General features: G+C 42.4%; 1 protein-coding gene across 5 annotated transcripts in view; it reads right to left on the bottom strand.

Annotated features, from left to right (window-relative positions):
• Nucleotides 1–17416, bottom strand: part of TBC1D4 (TBC1 domain family member 4) — a 210008-nt gene extending 192592 nt beyond the window's left edge. For 3 of the 5 annotated variants that reach the window (XM_027557691.1, XM_027557690.1, XM_027557689.1), the window contains exon 1: nucleotides 16274–17125. In XM_027557691.1, the coding sequence (XP_027413492.1) occupies nucleotides 16274–16771 (498 nt within the window). In that variant the 5' untranslated portion in view covers nucleotides 16772–17125. Of the gene's footprint in view, nucleotides 1–15891; nucleotides 16185–16273 lie in introns of those variants that run through there. The other 2 variants (XM_027557693.1, XM_027557697.1) reach the window with 2 other exon arrangements.
• Nucleotides 17417–22584: the final 5168 nt, after the last annotated feature.

Genomic DNA, 22584 nt, shown 5'->3' on the forward strand with positions numbered 1-22584 from the left:
TTCCTGGGTCCAGTCTGCCTTCTCTAGTTGAAGGTTTGTTATCTCTGTTCCACATGGTCACACCTGCAGAGTCAATAATCTTTCCTTCTTTGCAAAGTCACCAAACAGCAAATGAAAACTCTAGTAGGAGACAGTCACTTCTTTTGAGAGAGATCAGATGTGAACATGTCCAAAATAGAGAATGATTTGAGTAAAGGATGGGATTTTTCCCATGTTTAGCCTGCCTGCATTAGACAAACACTTTGTTCATTAAGAGTAAGACCTCCACACTGAAAACATATACAAAGTCCTTTGTAGTATCAGGTACTGAGGACATTTAAACATTTTTTTAAGTGAATAATTTTAGTAAGCTAATCAAAGTCTCCATTTGATTAAGGGATCTCTGAGTATCTGCAGACCATTTGTTTTAACTCCTTTTCATGGTGACAGCATGACATTTAAAAATAATTCATCTGGAAATGTAAACAGATAAGAAAAAATTGCAGGGCATACATATGTCAGTTCCCACTGTCAATGTCTGGAAATGATTCCACTCTCAAAAAAAAAATCACTGCCTGATCACAGCAAACAAGGTCTCCAGAGAGACAATAAATTGGTGCAACCACATCCACCCAGAAGCTGTCCATCTTCCTGGTTCCTAAGTCAATGGGGGTAATGTGAACAGGGTTAGGGAATCCATTGCCAACAAGCACCAGCCTTCAAGCTTAGTGTGTACATTACAGCCTCTCCTTCCTCAGAACAGGCTTGTGAGTTTTTCTTCCACTCTGGGAGCAAAGAAAAACAACAAGCTAAATAGGCAAACCTGCTATTAAACTATTTACATATTTGCCTTTTGCCATAATAAGCAGCTACATGTGCTAGCTTGAAAAAAAGGCACCATCAGCAGCTTCCCTGGTGGTCCAGTGGTTAAGACACTGCACTTCCACTGCAGGGGGCATGGTTTCAATCCCTGGTCAGGGAACTAAGATCCCACAGCTAAAAAAAAATAGAAAAAGAAAAGAAAAATGTACCATCAGCAATATCTACATCTTCAAGCCAAGCCTACTAATGTAGAGTTGGCTTTCAAAGATCATTTCTATCACTTAAAAATAAGGGAAATGACAAAACAGAGATGCTCATTCAGTAAATACACAGGGCTCCATCAATGAAGCAGAGGCAGCTCCTACCCCATACAAGGGACCAAACATTCAAAAAACTGCAGAGATGCTCATGGGTGGACAGATTATGCCTGAAGGCAAAGAAGGAATGAGGAGAATATGCCCTTCCTAAGGAAGAGAAGAGATGGGCGTCTCTATAAAGGTAAATAACTTTGGCACTTATTTTTCCTGGAAAAATAAGATCATCTTTCCTTGTGTCGTTTTTTTCTTTCTTTAAAGCTGACCTCCAGTCCATGGAGATACAGCTGCCAAGCATGAATACTATCTTATGTGTGGCTTGGTACATGCCTCAGTGGGCACTGAAAACTAAAACTAACCTATCAACTGCTCTTATTACAAACATTAGATAAAAAGAATACAAAGGAAGTATACAGACAAACAAGCCAAAAAACACTCTGTCACAAGGGTATGCTATTTAAGCAAATAAAGAAATCCAGAATACAAATCATACATTTTATTACTGGTCAACAGTTCACCGTGGACATGGGCCATATCTTTTTTCTTTCCCATCCCTGGTTACCCTGGTGTCTTCTCGCCATTCATTCACTTAACTTTTTTGACTTAAAAAAAAAAAATTTTTTTTGAGACACCTCTTAAGCACTTCCCTGCCCCTTTAAGGATAAGGTTTAAAAGGTCTATTTTAGATTTGGGAGTAAAACACAGAAGCCATTCAAAGTATTTTGAAAATAAATAGCCTTCCAAATGAGACCTTATTTCCATGGAGAAGCCTAATAACATCTAAACTGAAACTAAAATATATCCAAATCTTGCAAGGGTGTATTCACAACACCGCTCTTGCTGATCACCTTCCAGGTGCCTGAATGTTTGATTCACGTTATTCAAACATTCACGTTTTCACGTTGGCAGCCTCACTAAAATTCTTGTGTTTTGATATGGGAGGGGAAAGGTCCATCTCAAATGAGTTTACAGTTTTGTTTTCAGAAACTGCATAACTTTACTTATTTTTAAAATATCTGCTTATTTAAAAAATATCTGCTTAAACCACATTTAATACTGTAAGCAGTATGATGTCTTTAAAATTATAAGTATTCATAAGAAAAAATAATATTGCACAACCAATAAAATCAACACTTCTTAAAGTTAAGGAAAAGCAACAAGTATGAGAGCACATGCAAATTACTGCCAGGAGACTTTAAGTTCTCACCAGTGGATTTAAATTCCTTGAGGGTAGGGGCCAACTCTTACTTTGCTTAATTTCAACTTGTTAGCAAGAACTTTTACTATAGGACTAGATCCGAGGATCGGTGAAGGCAATGGCACCCCACTCCAGTACCCTTGCCTGGAAAATCCCATGGACAGAGGAACCTGGTAGGCTACAGTCCATGGGGTCGCTAGGAGTCGGACCCGACTGAGGGATTTCACTTTTCACTTTCATGCATTGGAGAAGGAAATGGCAACCCACTCCAGTGTTCTTGCCTGGAGAATCCCAGGGATGGGGGAGCCTGGTGGGCTGCTGTCTCTGGGGTCGCACAGAGTCGGACATGACTGAAGTGACTTAGCAGCAGCAGCAGCAGATCTGAGGATACAACCATGACCAGACAAGATTGCTGTCTCTTTGGAGCTTACATTCTAGAGGTGGTGACAGTATTCAGAGAAAATGTGTTTTAAATTAATTTTAAATGTGTGAATGCCAAAAGGAAAACAAATAAAGGGCTGAGATAGAAGTGAAAAATTGAGATATCTACTGACTTTATTAGATAGACCGTTGTCAGATGCCAATCTGAGGATGTGTTATTTGTGAGTCAAGCAAAGAACTGAAACCTAAGAATGGCTAAGAATGGAAACCACACTTGCGAAGACTCTGCAGTGATCTGAGTTGGACTTGGCTAAGGATGACTGAAATGTAGGGAGCATGTGGAGAGGAGCAGTCCAAGAGGAGACTGAGGGGGGGCGGAGCCATGCAGGGTTGTGTGAGAAGAATTTGGATATTACTCTCAGCACAAAGGGAATCTGGTCTGGTTTGTGCTTCCACTGAAGAAGGGACTGATAAGAGAGCAAAAGTAGAGCAGGGAGAATAGTTGAGAGGAGTCTAATAGTCCCAGAAAGACCTGACGAGAATTAGACCCAGGTGGTGGCAGTGGTCTTAGAGAGACATGGACATACTAAAAACTAAGTTTTGGACTTCCCACAGTCCAGTGGTTGGCTCTGGGCTTCCACTGCAGAGGACACAGTTCCATCCTTGGTCAGGGAACTAAGATCCCATGTGCCCAGTGCAGCCAAAAATTTAAAAAAAGTCAGTGTTGAAAGCAGAATCAACATGATGACTTCCTTCAATGAGGACTGTTCTTCATCAGGACTGTACTTGGGAAGTGAAAAGTAGGACTCAAATATAATTCCCAGGTTATAAGTATCAGCAACTACATATTCACATGCAGATGTCAAGTAAGCATGTAAATGCTGAAAGAAGCTGGCACTCTGAGAAGAGGGCTGGGCTATACAGACACATTTAAGGGCCATTGATAAAAAACTTACAAAGTGGGCTTCAGAAAAGGCATGAGGTTCGGAAATCCAGATCTGCTGCTACTGCTGGCTTGCATCCTTAGGAAAATTACTGACTTAGTTTTCTCATCTATTAAATGGAGATAAAAATACCTATTTTTAACAGGATTGCTAGAGAAGGGGTCAGCAAAAATTTCCTATAAAATGCCAGGTAATAAAAACCTGGGGCTTGGTGGCCATAGGGTCTCTGTCAAAAACACTCAGTACTGTCATTGCAGAATGAAAGCAGCCATAGACAATACGTAAATAGATGAGTGGGGGGTGTGTTCACAGAAAACTGTGTTTAGAAAAACAAAGGGAAGAGTGTGTCAGCCCCCAGGCTAGAGCTGTGGTTGTCAGAGTGAGGTTCTGCACCAGCAGCATCAGTAACTCCTGGGAATTGCTAGAAATGCAAATTCTGGCCCCACCCCACACTTACTGAATCAGAAACTCTGGGGATGGAGGTCCAGCAATCAGCATGAAAATGAACCCTCCAGGTGATGTATGCTAAAGTTTGAGACCCAGAGATCAAATTGCCAACATCCGCTGGATCATGCAAAAAGCAAGAGAGTTCCAGAAAAGCATCTATTTCTGCTTTCTTGACTATGCCAAAGCCTTTGACTGTGTGGATCACAATAAACTGTGGAAATTCTGAAAGAGATGGGAATACCAGACCACCTGATCTGCCTCTTGAGAAATTTGTATGCAGATCAGGAAGCAACAGTTAGAACTGGACATGGAACAACAGACTGGTTCCAAATAGGAAAAGGAGTTCATCAAGGCTGTATATTGTCACCCTGCTTATTTAACTTCTATGCAGAATACATCATGAGAAACGCTGGGCTGGAAGAAGCACAAGCTGGAATCAAGATTGCCGGGAAAATTTCAATAACCTCAGATATGAAGATGACACCACCCTTATGACAGAAAGTGAAGAGGAACTCAAAAGCCTCTTGATGAAAGTGAAAGTGGAGAGTGAAAAAGTTGGCTTAAAGCTCAACATTCAGAAAACGAAGATCATCGCATCCGGTCCCATCACTTCATGGGAAATAGATGGGGAAACAGTGGAAACAGTGTCAGACTTTATTTTTCTGGGCTCCAAAATCACTGCAGATGGTGACTGCAGCCATGAAATTAAAAGACGCTTACTCCTTGGAAAGAAAGTTATGACCAACCTAGATAGCATATTCAAAGCAGAGACATTACTTGGCCAACAAAGCTTCGTCTAGTCAAGGCTATGGTTTTTCCTGTGGTCATGTATGGATGTGAGAGTTGGACTGTGAAGATGGCTGAGTGCCACAGAATTGATGCTTTTGAACTGTGGTGTTGGAGAAGACTCTTGAGAGTCCCTTGGACTGCAAGGAGATCCAACCAGTCCATTCTGAAGATCAGCCCTGGGATTTCTTTGGAAGGAATGATGCTAAAGCTGAAACTCCAGTACTTTGGCCACCTCATGCGAAGAGTTGACTCACTGGAAAAGACTCTGATGCTGGGAGGGATTGGGGGCAAGAGGAGTAGGGGACGACAGAGGATGAGATGGCTGGATGGCATCACTGACTCAATGGACGTGAGTCTGAGTGAACTCCGGGAGTTGGTGATGGACAGGGAGGCCTGACATGCTGCGATTCATGGGGTCGCAAAGAGTTGGACACGACTGAGTGACTGATCTGATCTGATCTGATCTGAGTCAAGAAAACGAACATATTTGCATCCTGCTGAAGGAAATGGCAACCCACTCCAGTGTTCTTGCCTGGAGAATCCCAGGGACCGGAGAGCCTGATGGGCTGCCGTCTATGAAGTCGCACAGAGTCGGACACGACTGGAGTGACTTAGCAGTTGTGTGAAAACTGTATTCATCTTAATTAGGCTGAATTGGTTCACAGTGCTTTTCAGGTCTACTATACCTTCTACTTTTCTGTCTGTTCATTCCATTAATTTTTGAGTTTCATATTGAAACTCCAACTAAAAAAATCTTAATTTGTCTACTTAAAAAAATAATTGTATTATATAGTGGAACTATATGTAACTTTGCTCTGTATTTTCCAAGTCTCCCATTAAATGTGCTATCATACTTTCACAATTTAAAAAATAAAAAGAAAGGAAAAGAAAGAAGTCAAAGTTTGAAAAAGAAACTAAACACATATATACTGCTTAGAGCTAATATTATCATGAATATATATCTATTATTTTTTAACATGGTTCCTAGAAGTTTAGAGCATACTTTCTAAAGACAGAATCAAATGCTGGATAATTGTGGTGGATCAAGCAAAAGAGAGATAACAAACTCTGTTAAACTACAAGATGGGCTTAGGTAAGAATAGTTGAGAAATTGAAGATTTTTTTTAATATACTTTTATTCCAAAGAATTTCAATACTACCTCATATATTAATTAAGCTAGATTTAATTTGGTCATGTTCATACTCCAGTTATTAAAATGAACAATATAATCTCAACATATCTTCACCCTAACTTCCAACAGAAATGAAGGTTTAACATCAATTAACTTCCAGATCCCACGTCATATTAGTTATTGGTTAGTGGTATTGGTTAGTTATATTAGTTATTAGTTATTGCTATAACTAACACTCTTTTTTTTAAGGAATATAGAGCAGGCAATTTTATCAAATGCCATTATTATTTTAACAGAACAATTTGGCCATTTGAATTGAGGATCAATGGGGGAAGTTAAAATATAAAGGGCTGTCAAAAAATAAAATATACCACCACCCACTTTCATATTGCTTTATCAGTACTATTAGAAACTAGACAGAAATCTAGTTTCCTAAATTCAGCCTATTGAATCTTCCTCAAATTAAATATAGAATTATGGGTGAATATAGAGGGATCGTGCCTACTACCTATCACTACTAGGCTATGTTCCTGCCAATAGATCTTGGCAAAATTCCATATGAAAGCCAAAATAAAATCAGTAAATAATGGCTAACAGCTTTGGAGGGAACCAACAGGAAGGGGTAAGGACCAGACAACCAGATCATCCCTCAGAAGGGGAACTCCAGCTTCCAAAAGTGGAAAGAAATTCAATCAAGCAGGCAGTGCACAATATTTAAGAGTCCGACAGTAGACACTGGGTAGTCTCCAAAGTGGAGGATGCAGCGCATGCAATACAGAGTAATGGGGTATCCCACCAGGTATAAAGAAATGTGCATGCGTGCTAAGTTGCTTAAGTCCTGTCCGACTCTTTGGCTCCTCTGTCCATGGGAGTCTCCAGGCAAGAGACATTGCCTTGCCTGGAGTGGGTTGCCATGCCCTCCTCCATGAGATCTTCCCGACCCAGGGATCAAACCCACATCTCTTAAATCTCCTGCATTGGCAGGCAGGTTGTTTACCACTAGCACAACTTAGGAAGCCCGGTATTAAGACACTGGAAATCTAAGGAACAGAAATACTTGCAGAACCAAGAAGGAAAGCCATCAGTTTAATTTCAGGTAAACTCAAGAAAATCCCTCGAGCTGCCGAGCTAATGAGAATTAAATGGCTGAAGTCAGGGCAAGAGGTGAATTGAAAAAACTGGGAGCTGTCTGAGGCCAGAAGACAGATTTGCTTATTGCTTTGTAAAACCCTAAGCCATAAATACACCTGTCCACATTGTATAACCTATTATGGAAAATGTGAATGAAGATACAATTGTGAGACATAAAATATTACTTGATTTGCTCAACCAGAAACACTGTTTGACTTGCAATCTGAAATTGATTTCAAACTACTCAGAAGTTATATAATACTGACAGTACAAAGTTCTATGTTCTAACTTTGACAATTATAGAAATTCCTGTAAAAATTCTCAAGAGTTTGAAAGTGAGGACTATCCAACTAGTTAAGTTCAGTTCAGTTTAGTCACTCAGTCGTGTCCAACTCTTTGCGACCCCATGAATCGCAGCACGCCAGGCCTCCCTGTCCATCACCAACTCCCAGAGTTCACTTAACTCACGTCCAGGGCATCCACAAAATAAAAGATCTGAAGCAGCAAATTTAGGCTTCTATATTTAACCAGGAAGATCACATTACTAGGAGATCCTCTTTCCAACCCAACCTCTTACAAGAAATAAAACTCGGAAGGGATCAGTAATTTGGAGAATACCTCTGTATCTTTTTCACAGAGCTGCAAATACCTGTGTTAAGATTATCTGAAATTAAACCCATCAAAATTTTAATCTCATACTTTTTTCTCTCTCTGTCATAGGATCATAGATGATGGGAGTCATATTAAATAACACCTGAAAGTTTAAGCCAGGAGTTTTCTGAACTTACCTTTGGTTGTTAGAATACTTTTGAAGATAAATTAAGATGTTAACATGATTATTTTACTGTTACTTTAAATATGGTCACAAAAATCTAGACATAAACTTTAGATACTTACAGCTCTAGCTTTTAAACAATTTTCAAACCAAAGCCAACTTTCAAAATACCCACAAACACAAGTATAAAACCAGTAACAATTACACTAATGAGCTAAATTCAATGTGATGAACGATGTTATTTTCCCAAACACATGCCTATGGCACTGGCTGCCACAGCGTGGGTTCAGCAGGCTGAAGTTATTGTGAACCTATGAATGCTGTTTTGAACCACCTTTCCCTACTTGAACTCCTGCAAAATCATATATCAGCCCATCAGGTCACTGGGATAACCTTAAAATTTACGTATTCTTTCCCTTTAACCCAAGGTAATTAAAATAGCACAACTTGATACCAATATTTTTTGCTTTATTGTATATGTTTTATAATGATGGTAAGATGCACTACTTTTATATTTTATAATTTCACACTTTATAATTATATACTTTGATATTACATTTTTATAATTTATACTTTCTACTTTGTTATACTTTACAATATTTATATCCTTTAAGGGTCAATAAAACAAATGCATGGTTGTACCCATTCTTAAATACATATCCTAAAGAATTTTTATTCTAAACTAAAGTAGTTATCAGGGCTTCCCTGGTGGCTAAGACAGCAAAGAATCTGCCTGCAGTGCAGGAGACCCAGATTCAATTCCTGGGTTGGAAAGATCCCCTGGAGAAGGAAATGGTAACCCACTCCAGTATTCTTGCCTATAAAATTCTAAGGACAGAGGAGCCTGGTGGGCTACAGTCCAGTAGGACATGACTGAGCCGCAACACTTCCCCTCAAAGTAGCTACAAAGGTTGCAAACAAGACTCTCACAGTTTACTTTCCTGCCACTCCTAAAGACACAATGTAAAAGACTAGAGGTCAGCTTCACCAGTCTAACAGATCATGCAGACTTTTCACTTCCAGTGAAACAAAAATACACACTGGCAAAACTATATCCAAGCATGCATTCAGCATTTCATTATTATTTATAAATTCAGTGAATACATTTAAATGTGGAGATTTTTAATTAAAAAGTGGGGCGGGGGGGTGGGGGATGGACAAACAGTGCATGATCTCATTTATACATGGAATTTAAAAAGTCAGACTCATAAATGCAAAGAGTAAAAGTGGTTGCCAGAGGCTGGGGGATGGGAGACATAGGGAGATGTTGGTCAAAGGAAACACACTTCAATTATGCAGGATGAGAAAGTTCTGAAGATCTAATAGAGAGTATGGTGACTATAATTAATAATACTATATTGTATACTTGAAATTTGCCAAAAGAGTAGATCTTAAGTTTTCTCACCATACACACACAGAGAAAACAATACCTGTCTGAGTTGATGGGTATGTTAATTAGCTTGATGTGGTAATCCTTCCATTTGATATGTATATGAAAACACTACATTATACCTTTAAATATGTACAACTTTTTTGATGGTAAATAATCTGCCTCCAGTGCAGAAGACCAGAGAAGGCAATGGCAACCCACTCCAGTATTCTTGCTTGGACAATCTCAGGGACAGGGGAGCCTGGTGGGCTGCCGTCCATGGGGTCACACGGAGTTGGACATGACTGAAGTGACTTAGCAGCAGCAATGCAGAAGACTCAGTTTGATCTCTGGGTCTGGAAGATCCCCTGGAGAAGGGAATGGCAACCCACTGCAGTATTCTTGCGTGGAGAATTCCATGGACAGAGGAGCCTGGCAGGCTACAGTCCATGGGATCACAAAGAGCTGGACACAACTAAGCGACTAACACACTTTCACTTGTTAATTATACTTCAGTAAAACTGGAAAACAAAATAAAACAACTATATTTTTTTTAATGGGGAAAAAGTGATAGCATAAAGCTTCCTATCACTAACAATTAAAATCATATTTTTAGAGTAACAGATAAGAGATCTATTCACACAGATTGAAAACTATTTCTACCAGTACAAGCTTTGTGCTTTAGGGAATATTTAAACTTTCTTTAGCTCAGTTTTCTCATCTGTAAAATGGGAGGAAGACTTATACATACTTTACACTGTTACTGTGAAGATAAAATGTGATTACCTAGGACAAGCACTAAAGGCAGTAATATCATCCAGCAAGAGCTCAACAAAGGTTAGCTTTTAAGCATTAAAAAGCTATTTAGATAGACGTACTATTGTGTATGTTTGTAATCACATTACACCCTTAAAGTAACAAGCCAATGGCATGCTTAGTTGATGCCTCCCAATGAATTACTAAATTTGTGTTAATATTTTATATAGACCATAATTCAAGCAAAATCCTTTATCTGGTCAATAATTCTGAATGTACTACAAAATTAGTTTATAATTGATCTGTCCCTCATTTTACAGGGGGATATCTCTAACTAAAAACATGGCATGTGGTGGTGCATAGTAAGTCGCTGCAGTCGTGTCCAACTCTGTGCGACTGCATGGACTCTAGCCCACCAGGCTCCTCTGTCCATGGGGATTCTCCAGGCAAGAATACTGGAGTGGGGTGCCATGCCCTTCCCCAGGGGATCTTCCCAACCTAGGGATTGAACCTGTGTCTCTTCTGTCTCCTACATTGGCTGGCAGGTTCTTTACCACTAGCGCTACCTGGGGAGCCACAACAACACGGCAACACAGCCCAAAAGAAATGGGTGTCTAAAATCACCATCCAGATGATTTTAACAAAACAAACAAAAGCCGTGAGATTTTAAATAGAAAAAGGAGGAGGAGGAAGGGCAAGGAGAGAAAAGTTTGCAATAATCACTCAGAGTAGTCATAATCCTTTTCACCAAATTATCAATTCTGTTTCTTCTTGCCTGATTTTTTTCTTACTAGACAGTATATTACACATACTGATGTTTTACATGTTAGTTCTGCAGATTCAATAAATAAAGCTTTGATTTTTGCAAAACTGTATCATAACTGAACATTAGAATATATTCCTTATAAATTGATTATGCCATCTGAAGAACCTAAAACGTTGGCTTGAAAGGTAATGTTTTCATTAAACATAGGGCTAGTCTCAGCATGTCTGGCAGAATAATGTCTATCTAGCAAAGAAAATAGGCAAAGCTTATTAAGCTATAAAATGAAGAGTTTCTTAAAAATCTTCTGTAGATATTATTCCTCCCCACACTCACCCTGAGCTTTCAAGTTTGAGAACAGCTGCAAAAATAACCAAGAGAATAGAAAGGATTATATAGCCAACCAGATGAACAGAATCACTGAAGGCAGTGGGTCTCAAACCGTGGTCCCCAGACCAGAGTCTGAACATCATCAGAGAACTTGATAACATCAGAAACTGAGGGTGGGGGCCACCGGTCTGTTCGAACAAGCTTACCAGGTGATTCTGACACACACTCAAGTTTGAGAAGCTCTGGTTTATGATAAACAAGCCTTGATACCAAACACCACCATCTTCACTATAACACGCCAATTCACAAGTGGGAGTCTCTGGGTATACATTTTTACCCTTCCCCTAGATAAGGTAGTCAGGATCCTACCACAAAGCCAAAGCAGATTAGATCCACCTCAGATTAGAAAGGGAGAGAACAAAAAAAGTGACCAGAGCAAACACGAGGGAAGAGAGCTACCTGTCTAGAATAGCACAAAGTACTTGGAAAGCATAGAGAGAGATGTGAAAATTTCCAGGTTTCTATTTCTCTGGTTTCCTTGTTTGTATATTCCCAGATCCACTGATCCTCAACTCTGACAACACTAAAAATGATCTTTTGAAAATATATGGGTGAAAATTGGTTATCTGAGCAAAGTTCAGAAAATACTATTTTAAAAGAAGCAAAAAACCCACAGGCTTAGAGAACTTAGAGTTGAAAATAAACCATGTCGAGTTCACTTTTTAATTTTAAGAACACAATTTGTAAAATCTCTTTGAAAGTACATTCTTGTGAGCTTCAAGGAATATATATACAAACGAAATCAATGAAAATTACAGCAATCATGTTTTTGTGTTTTAAATGACTACTCATTCTGTAATCTGAAACATATGCTGTTGAGTCTTATGCAAATACATGTAATCTCTAACAAGCGTTACAAACACTAACAATTCTTATTTTTAATATAAAAATATATATATAACATAAAACAAGTTCTGCTTTTTAATGGGGAAATGGAGATAATGCTGCTGCTGCTAAGTTGCTTCAGTCGTGTCCGACTCTGTGCGACCCCATAGACGGCAGCCCACCAGGCTCCCCCATCCCTGGGATTCTCCAGGCAAGAACACTGGAGTGGGTTGTCATTTCCTTCTCCAACGCATGAAAGTGAAAAGTGAAAGTGAAGTCACTCAGTATGTAGTATTTTCTGAATGCAACATTCAGGCTCTTTCTGAAAGTAGATAAAGGTAAGTACTTTGAAGAATATTAGTGACCTTCCCAAGATTTTCGGTATAGATTCAGAGATTCTTGGTTTCTCCAACCAGTTTTAAGTCTACGACTCAATTTATGCCAGTGTAATTGTTTTTTAAGTTATGCAGAGTTAAGCACTTTTCAAATATCCAACCTTGGCTGATGCGTGCTGACTGACATTCCTCCCATGCAAGACTACACAGGCTTGAATAAATGGGAAACAATCTGTATTGGCATATATTTGAACTGGAACTAGTTCACTTGCTCCCAACCCACACCTCTCTTTGCACCTGGGAGAAATAGCTCTGCATCAGAGCATTATGGCAGAGCTCTCCTCCAGGCTGACTAAGGTTTAGCATCCTCAGGCTGACTCTTACCCACCAGGAAGGTGTGGAGCCAAAGGGCACATCACTATGGCAACTCCCCACAACAGACCCAAGCTACTCGCATACACACAGCACTCTCATCTTTGAGGTCACACAGAGATCCACCCCGCAAAAGATGTGTGAGTAGATATGCTGCAAAACATCATCATTTTATATACAGAAACCACTATCCTCCATTTCAGTGACTTGGCAGAAACACAAACTTTTCCATTTATCTATGGTCATTTATGTTCCTGTTTGCCCTAAATGGCCCAGTTTTATAGTTGTTATGCCGGTGTAAGTTTAACGACGCCTCCTTTCTCATAAAAATTGTCCTGCATTAAACAATAAGTTACATGGTCAACCAACAGACAAGTCTATTTCAGAAAAGGGACAGGCAAGAGAGACAAAGCAGAGGCTAGTTTACTTAGGGATGTTTGCAGGACTTCTGCTCCAGGCTACCTTCCATATTTTGTTCAGGAACTGTAGAAAATACTTAGGAGATTTAGCCATAATCTTAAAGTCCAACTAAATAATTCTCTGGGGTTTCCCGATGGCTTAGTGGTAAAGAACCCGCCTGCCAATGCAGGAGATGCAGATTCAATCCCTGTGTTGGGAAGATCCCCTGGAGAAAGAAATGGCAACCCACTCCAGTAGTCTTGCCTGGTAAATCCCATGGACAGAGGAGCCTGGCGGGCTCCAGTCCATGGGGTCGCAAGAGTCAGATATGATTTAGCGACTAAACAAGAACAAATAAGTCTCTACTTCAAATGTAGAATTGCAAACAGCAAATTTTCTTCCTTCTCATTTCATAGGTGCTCAGAAAAATCCAGAGATTCTACGCTATATGAGGTATACTGCTGGATGGAAATAATGTGAATTCATCCTCAAACAAGTTCAACTGCGGAATCATCACTACTGGGAATCTGACTTATAAATTCTGCCTTCCAAATCATTCTAACTCTCCTCACTATTTCAAAAGGAAATGTGACAAAGAGCGCACAGTATCTAATGACTGCACTTGGCCACTCAACAAATATTTATGCGCAAGATCAAAAGTGGCCGTCCTTAGATCTCTGAAGCCAAACTTCAGATGTGTTTTGTTTAGCCCAGATAGGATTCTTAAATGTTTAAAATACTTGCTAATACTTTAAAATGTGGACTCATATGTAAAAATCCAAATTTCCATTTTCTCTTGAGAAATCAGAAGTTTGGTCAACACTGAGCTTATATTCTGTTAACGTAATTTCCATCTGGAGCTGAGCAGCACCTTGAGAAAGAATTTCCCTATTTAGTTCTCCATGGACCTCACTCAACCATCCTCCCAGCCGTGGAGGTTTGTAACCCTTGATTTATGGCTGGAGATAATTCTTAAGTAGACAACATCTGGCCTTTCAAATTAATGATCCTCTGCCAGGGGCTCTCTAGGTTTGGGGCAAATAGGAATCTACATCTTTAGATCAAAGACTCAACTAGGAAATGACAATAAACAGGAAAAATTTGTTTCTTCTTTTATCAAAAAGCCATTTGGCTTCCACTGCTCCTACATAGCGGGTACATAAGCTTACACATGCTATTATTTGTAAAGTGACCGCACATTCAGGCTCTCAAATCTAAACACAAAAAGGAAGGTAAATAAAATGGGATGTTTTAATTAAACTTCAATGAGTCCAGGGAAAACTCAATAGCTACTGTTGAGAATTTAAGGTGCTATAATCCAGAGACAAACCTTGACCATCAGTGAAATTAGCAATGATGTGTCATGCTTCAGACCTGAAGGAAAGAACTATCAAGAATCTTGAAATATTCCTTAAAGTCCTAAAAAATGCCACTACTTCCATCTTACTCACAGAACCCCAAAACCTTAAAACAATAAAGATAGTGATAAATACAATACTACAACAGTGGAAATAAAGAACATGCTGCCCTCCAACTTCAACATAGCTGACAGCTAAAAATAAATTTTGAACAGATAAGTATGAAATGAAATTCATTTTAACCATGGTTAGGATTCTGAGATCATCTGTAATAAGGTATTTTACCATAATGTAACAGAGGTCCCATAAATCAAAATTGCTCTCTTCACACTGGGAGTTCTGAGCATATTAAACTAGCTTACAAAGTAACTGATGGAATCAGAAGATATTGAACTTTGATTTTCTTCAGCTGAACTATAGGCCTTTTGTGGAAAGCTATTAAACAGACAGTCTTTCTGTTACAGATACTGCTGCTGTTGCTGCTAAGTTGCTTGAGTGGTGTCTGACTCTGTGCAACCCCACAGAGGGCAGCCCACGAGGCTCCTCTGTCCCTGGGATTCTCCAGGCAAGAATACTGGAGTGGGTTGCCATTTCCTTCTCCGTTACAGATACTAGATGCTTTAATTTTTGAAAATGTATATATTCTAGTATCATATGAATTTTCAAAAATTAAAGACTTCCTTATAGAATGTTTTTCTCATCTGTTAATTGGCCAGCTGCTAAAGAACCTGGCCACATAGTACAACTGAGACTATTGATTTACATTTAGACATCACTATTTTCCCAAAGAATCTAAGTACTTTGCCCAAACAAATAAATAACTAAAAAATGACAGCATCTCAGGGACTTTTGACACGGTAAAAAAAAAAAAAAAAAAAAACTCTTACACATTTTTTTAAAAAGGGGGGGTGGGGGTGTTGTTTTTCAAGACACAACCAAAATGTGGTAAAGACTGTTTAAATCTCTCTCTCCAGAAGAAAAAAGGATTGTGTCCGTTTCTTAAGGAAGTAAAAATGTACTGTTTGGTAACAGGCACCTCGATTTCGTAAACTCGAGAGAAATGATATTAGAAAAGAGATTTTTTTGCCTCTTCTAAGACACTGATTTTTAAATCACGCAAGTGGGTATTGATTCTGTCTCCAATTAGTGTGTAAAAAACGGCACACACAAAAAAGTCTTTCCGCTCAACATCTAAACGCGGGTTCGTATTTTGCTGACAATCTGACAGTGTCTAGTAACTTCTCCCTAAGCCCGGCTCTGAAACATCTTCCCACATCGGAGACCTGCAGGTGTTATTGTGACGAAGATGCGACCATCCAAGAGGCTAAGGAACAGGGCTCGACCAAGACCCAGGGTGAGTGCGGGGGCCTTTAGGAACCCAACCCTCTCCCGCGTTCACTCAAACACACACCTGCACGCACTCACACCCTCGACCAAGGCCGGGCGTGCCATCTCTCCAGTCACACCCCAAGACGTCGGGATCCTGCCAGGACGTGCGCTGCTCCCCGCATCGTCCTAGCTCCTCTGCCGTCTCGAAGCCACTCAGCGTCCCTCTCTCTTCCTCGTTCCTGCGGGTCATCTGCTCCCGCCGCCCCATCCGCCCCCAAAAGCCAGCTCCCGAACTCGGGGTCCGAGGAGCCGGACCAGCTGCGCTCAAGAGCGCCACGTGGAGGGCGCGCGCCAGCAGCCGGACCAGAGCCGGTCCTTAACTGGTGGTACCGGAGCCCGCAGCCCCGCCACTCCTCCCGGGTGTGTCGGACCCTCCCCGGGGCCTCGGAGCGGCGCGGTCTTGCCTGATTGGGGTCTGCAGCGCGGAAAACATGGCAGGCCATCTGTGACTCCGGGTCGTCGGGCTGAGCCTTGATCAGGTAAGCAAAGTAGGTGAGGTCCTGGCTGTTGTGGATGAAGCGCGAGATGTGTTGCGCCTTGTGCTCGAAAATGAACACGGCCGGGTTGGGCTGCGCGGCCGTCGAGCCGGAGCCCCCAGTGGCCCCGGCGCCCGGCGCAGGGATGCAACGCAGGAAGGGCGCGCTGAGCACCAGAAGCACCTCGCGGGCCGCCGGCGCCCCGCAGCCGCCCGCCTCGGGCTTCTGGCTGCGCCGGCGGATCTCGGCCATGAGCCAGGGCAGCATGGGTAGCGTGGTCCTGCGGTCCAGGCACGACCCCCCTACGTACCACAGCCGGAACCTTTTGTCGCTCGGCTTCCCCGGGCCAGGCTGCGCCGGGGTGCCAGGCTCGGGCTCCAGTGGGTGCGGGAACGGCTCATCCTGAATGCAGCTGGGGGGCTCCATAACTCACTCCTCCCGAGGAGGGCACGGAGGCGGGGGGAAAGGCCCGCCGCGCCCCCCACCCCCCCAGTTCTCGCGTTGAAGGCGCCGCCGAAACTGTGCCAACTGCTGCGCTGGGCCGTGCGCCCTACTCGGCGCGACCCCGAACTCCGCGCCCTAACGGCCCTGCCCCATGCAGCACTTCTCCGGGCGCGGCTCCCGGGCTTTGGCGGCGGGCACCCGGGCAGCGCCGGCCAGCAGGACTGGCTGAAGAGGGCGAGTTAAATCGCCATTCTCCTTTCTCGGGCTCGCGCGTGGGGTCAGACCTCCCGTTCCTCGTCCGCGGCTCCGCGGGGTCCGAGGGCCCTCGCCGCCCTCTCCGGCGCTGCAGAGCCGCTGCGGCCGCCGCTCGCCGCGGGCGGGCACAGGGAGGCTGGGCGGGGAACCGGCTGTGGGCGGGCGGGAGGGGGTGACTTGGGGCGGAGCTGATTCCTACCAGGGTGACCGGCTGTCACCTGGAAGGTCGGGGTCCCTGGGCTTCGGCGCGATCGGTACCCCCGGAGGGCCTGCGAAAACTACTTCGGTGGAAAATAACAAAAACGAAACGCGGCCTCGCGGGGGCCGCTCCTCCTCCGGTCGCTGCAGCCCAGCTCGCTGCTCCTCCTCCTACTGTTCCCGTCCCTCCCTCGCTTCTTCCTTCCTTCCAGGCTGGCTGCTTCTTTAATCCGGCTGCCACCCCGCCTCCGGACGGGCGGGCGGGCGGAGACCGTCGTCTCTGAAAGCTTATCTGAGAAGTCACCTCTTTGCCTCTTTTTCCGGCCGCGGTCCCCGACCGCTCCTCCAACCCGCCCCTCGGGCAGCAGTCTTGCGCCCAGCGCCGGCCCTGCCCCGACCAACTCGTCCTCTCTCGGGTCGCCGAGATCTCCGTTTTCTTTTGGGTGTCTCTGCTGCCCTCTGGAGAAGGGACCATTCTCAATGGGACCCTAAGACTTTTTTTTTTAAGTAATCATATTTGCTTGGTTTCAGTTCCTTCTAAAGTCTACATGATTTCTGAATCTTATTTACTAATAATCTCAAAAAATACTCATGTTTTAAATCACGAAATTATGATGAATTTTTTTCCATTTCAAAAGAAATTTATGATTCTTTCATTAACACACACAGGGGCTTTGGTCATCTGAACAAAGAATATTTTTTTTTAAGGAAGGTTTTTTAGGTCTTTGTTTTTCAAGGGAAATGAACACTTGTTACACGTTTGATTTTGACCTCAAGTCCTAATCAGATCTACTACCCTGGTGACCTAGAAGGAACTTTGTTGGCTCTGATATGCTTTTCCCTTTCTCAAGGCTCTCAAGGCTCTTGGTAGACTGTCTCTTTGATGCTGTTCTCTTAAACCTCTCTATTGTGTGAGAATATTACAATAGTAAAGTGTACTCCATCATTCCCTGTTCAAACTGCTTTGTCCTTTAGGGTCAGAGTAGCGCTTAGTCACTCAGTCACATCCGACTCTTCCCAAACCCAACAGTATCCCGCCTGGCTCCTCTGTCCGTGAGGATTCTTCAGGCAAGAAGAGTGAAGTGGGTTGCTATGTCCTCCTCCAGGGAATCTTCCCAACCCAGGGATCGAACCTAGGTCTCCTGTATTGTAGGCAGATTCTTTATTGTCTGAGCCACCAGGGAAGGAGCTAAGAGAGGGTTATTGTAAGATTATATCTTACAATATAATCAACCCACTTCCTTCCACTGCCTCCTCAACCCACTTCCCCTCACTCGAAATGCTTAAATATTACCACCCCGTATCTGTTTGGAATGGGTTTTCTAAATAAACACACCTGACAGGTTATACAGTGTGCACAAGACAATATGCCACAAAACACCACTCTCTTCCTTTCTCTCACAGAGGTATTCAAGTTCCAAAATATATTCCCACCATGTTCCATGTCCATCTGTCTTTTGGTTTTTCCCAGTCTTATCCAAAGCAGTCTCATTCCTACATTCTTCATCCACTACATCAAAGTAGTGCCTTCCACTGCACCTCTAAAGTTGGAAGATTGTGATCCCAAGTCTCCAAAATTCCAGAAAACAATCCGGTCACATGGTAACAGCAAAATACAAGGCCTTGCCCAACATTTCAAAACACCGCAAACTAACAAAAATAAACTGAAAAAAGTTTTGATTAAGTCCTATTTCCCTTGTGAGAGCATTTCCCAAACAAAAGTTATTTTTTATGAACCAAATACATCTGACAATCTACACCCATATCAAGGTCACCAATCACTGACCCTAGGGCAGATTGTGCTTGTGCTTAGTCACTCAGTCCTGACCAACTCTTTGGGACCCCATGGACTGTAGCCAGGATCCTCTGTCCATGGAATTTTCCAGGCAAGAATACTGGAGTGGGTTACTCCAGGGGATCTTTCCAACCCAAGGAGGGAACCCAGGTCTCCCACATTGTGGATGAATTCTTTACCATCTCAACCGCCAGGGAAGCCCAGGGGAGACTGTTACATGAGCAAAAGAAAAATACATGTAAAAACAGAATAGAGAAAATGAGGAGCTGTTTCAATTTCCTCCAGGTGTCAACCCCTTCTTACTGAGTGCAGTCCAACAGCTGTAAATGTCAACCCTCCTTCAGGACAGTTTGCTTTTCTCTACCTGCCAGACTAGCTCCACCAACATTCCCTTGGCTTTCTCCTCTGACTTCTGGCACAACCCACACTCTCATCACACTCTCATCAGCTTCCCCACTAAGATGCTGAAGGTGATTCAAGACTTTCTCCTCCGAGGTCTCCCCCCACATCATGGCATCCGGTCCCATGACTTCATGGGAAATAGATGGGGAAATAGTGGAAACAGTGTCAGACTTTATTGTTTTGGGCTCCAAAATCACTGCAGATGGTGACTGCAGCCATGAAATTAAGACGCGTACTCCTTGGAAGGAAAGTTATGACCAACCTAGATAGCATATTCAAAAGCAGAGATGTTACTTTGCCAACAAAGGTCCATCTAGTCAAGGCTATGGTTTTTCCTGTGGTCATGTATGGATGTGAGAGTTGGACTGTGAAGAAAGCTGAGCGTGACAGAATTGATGCTTTTGAACTGTGGTGTTGGAGAAGACTCTTGAGAGTCCCTTGGACTGCAAGGAGATCCAACCAGTCCATTCTGAAGGAGATCAGCCCTGGGTGTTCTTTGGAAGGAATGATGCTAAAGCTGAAACTCCAGTACTTTGGCCACCTTATGCGAAGAGTTGACTCATTGGAAAAGACTCTGATGCTGGGAGGGATTGGGGGCAGGAGGAGAAGGGGACGACAGAGGATGAGATGGCTGGATGGCATCACTGACTCGATGGACGTGAGTCTGAGTGAACTCTGGGACTTGGTGATGGACAGAGAAGCCTGGTGTACTGCGATTCATGGGGTCACAAAGAGTCGGACATGACTGAGCGAGTGAACTGAACTTAACTGATTGTCCATCTGGTGGCTCAGATGGTAAAGAATATGCAGGATACCCGGGTTCAATCCCTGGGTCAGGAAGATCCCCTGGAGAAGGAAATGGGAACCCTCTCCAGTATTCTTGAGAATCCTATGGAGAGAGGAGCCTTGTGGTCTATAGTCCATGGGATTGCAAAGAGTTGGACGTGACTGAGCCACTAACACGCACACTTTATTGTCCATCTTGCAGCTTCCCAGGGGGCTCAGACAGTAAAGAATCTGCCTGCAATGCAGGAGACCCAGTTTTGATCCACCAGAACTTGGTTCTGGTCTTCAGATATGCTCTCACGTGCTCTCAGGTGAAAGCCATGACATCCTCCAGCAGCCTGTTGATGACAAAGCAGAAAATGCTCCAAATCTTCCTACAGGGCCAGCACTGCCACTTCCGCCTGTGCTTCTACCTAGCCCATGTCCAGGGTGAGCATATTTCCTGCCTTCTCTTCAGAACTGCACCCCCCCCCCCAACCTGCCCTAGGATGGCTGATCAACAGTTACTGCTCAAGTCAGAGCCACCTGCACTACTTGTCAATAGTATTTTAGAATTATCTTTTTAAAAATCTCCCTCTACTTATTTTGCTTTACAACTTCTCTGAAAGGAAACAGAGTTGCATGCAAACTGCGTGCAAACACAATCACGATAAAGTATTTTTAACTCCAATTTCACTTTAAGATATGACATGGTATGACAAACATGCATCTTCGTAGCTTTTGGTGCAGCCGATTTCTTAAAATATGGAAAAGTTCCATTTTATCATTGTATCTACCCAGTTCAGAGCTAGTACAGAGATTTCTCACCCTTTTATATGCAGTAATATGTCAATATATTTCCAAGGAACACAAAAAACATTCTAGGGAAAATCTAACCATTCTAATTTTTAAAAAGAAAGAAGTTACTTTTTTTTTTTTTAAACAGAAAGTCTGGCTATCTTTTTTTTTTTTTAATTTTTTAAATATGTTTATTTAACTGGAGGCTAATTACTTTACAATATTGTATTGGTTTTTCCATACATTGACATGAATCCACCATGGGTGTACACATGTTGCCCATGCTGAACCCCCCTCCTACCTCCCTCCCCATCCCATCCTCTGGGTCATCCCAGTGCACCAGCCCCGAGCATCCTGTATCATGAATCAAACCTGGACTGGCGATTCATTTCACATATGATATTATACACGTTTCAATGCCATTCTCCCAAATCATCCCACCCTCGCCCTCTCCCACAGAGTCCAAAAGACTGTTCTATACATCTGTGTCTCTTTTGCTGTCTCGCATACAGGATTATCGTTACCATCTTTCTAAATTCCATATATATGAAGGTTCTTTTTTTAAAAGCAAATTGGACTTTTGTTCTTTTCACTCATTGAATTATAATTAAGAGGTAAAAAGTAAACAAAAGAAGTGGGGAAAAAAACTGAAAGTTCTCAATTTTCTGCAAAGAACTTACAGGAAAAATGAAAATCTAGGTTTCTCTCACTCTTATTATTTTTTTCAGTTTAATGGTATTCTCACTTTCTATAAAGTTCTGGGACTATTTTTATCCTTTATGTAGGATCACAATGATCAATTATTATTCCTATGCTGAATTTCTGGATGCACCCTGATAGCTCTCATAAATAGAATTTAAGCTACAAGATAAAGACATTATTAATGGGTTAGATTTACTCAGCTGGTTTACTCACACCACCACGCCTTTGTGCAAAGTAGAACCCTGTCTCAAGAAGCAGAGACAAGTTCTTGGAATATGATTAAAACATTCTAGAACCTTATCAGAAACTCTTATACAGATCCATTTCCCTAGGCCACATATTTGAGATCTATAAAAGACAAAGAAAAGAACAGAGATCTTGGGAAAGCACAGACGTCTTGTGGGTTCTGTCAAATCAACAAGCTTGGGAGCTAGGATTGAATTTGGAGCCCTGGCAGGCCATTTCCTACTGGTGAAAGAACACGATGCAATAAACAACATCTACTTATTGACAGAAACACAGAAGAACTGTCTTTTATTACATAACATCCTAAGCGTGATTGCTTCCTTCTCTGGCAGGCCCTCAGCCATTTCTCTGTGACTTTTTTGTGTGATGTTTATCTTATCAGGCATTAATGAGCATTATTACTTTTACCAATATCTGATCCTCTCTGTATCCTGACACATGGGAAGATAGGCAAAATCATAAGACTTGTTTTGGCAGGAAAATGTGACCAGAAGTGGCTTGGGTCACATCTTGAGTAGAAGCATTTAAGGCCCCAGCTCACTCTTGCTGTCCAGCCCGACTCTTCCCCTTCAGTGATCATGGTGGAAACGTCCACCATGAAGGCTTCTTGTGATCATAGCATCAGCACATGGAG

Source organism: Bos indicus x Bos taurus, chromosome 12 (assembly GCF_003369695.1).
Source record: "Bos indicus x Bos taurus breed Angus x Brahman F1 hybrid chromosome 12, Bos_hybrid_MaternalHap_v2.0, whole genome shotgun sequence".
In the NCBI taxonomy this organism is placed as follows: Eukaryota; Metazoa; Chordata; class Mammalia; order Artiodactyla; family Bovidae; genus Bos; species Bos indicus x Bos taurus.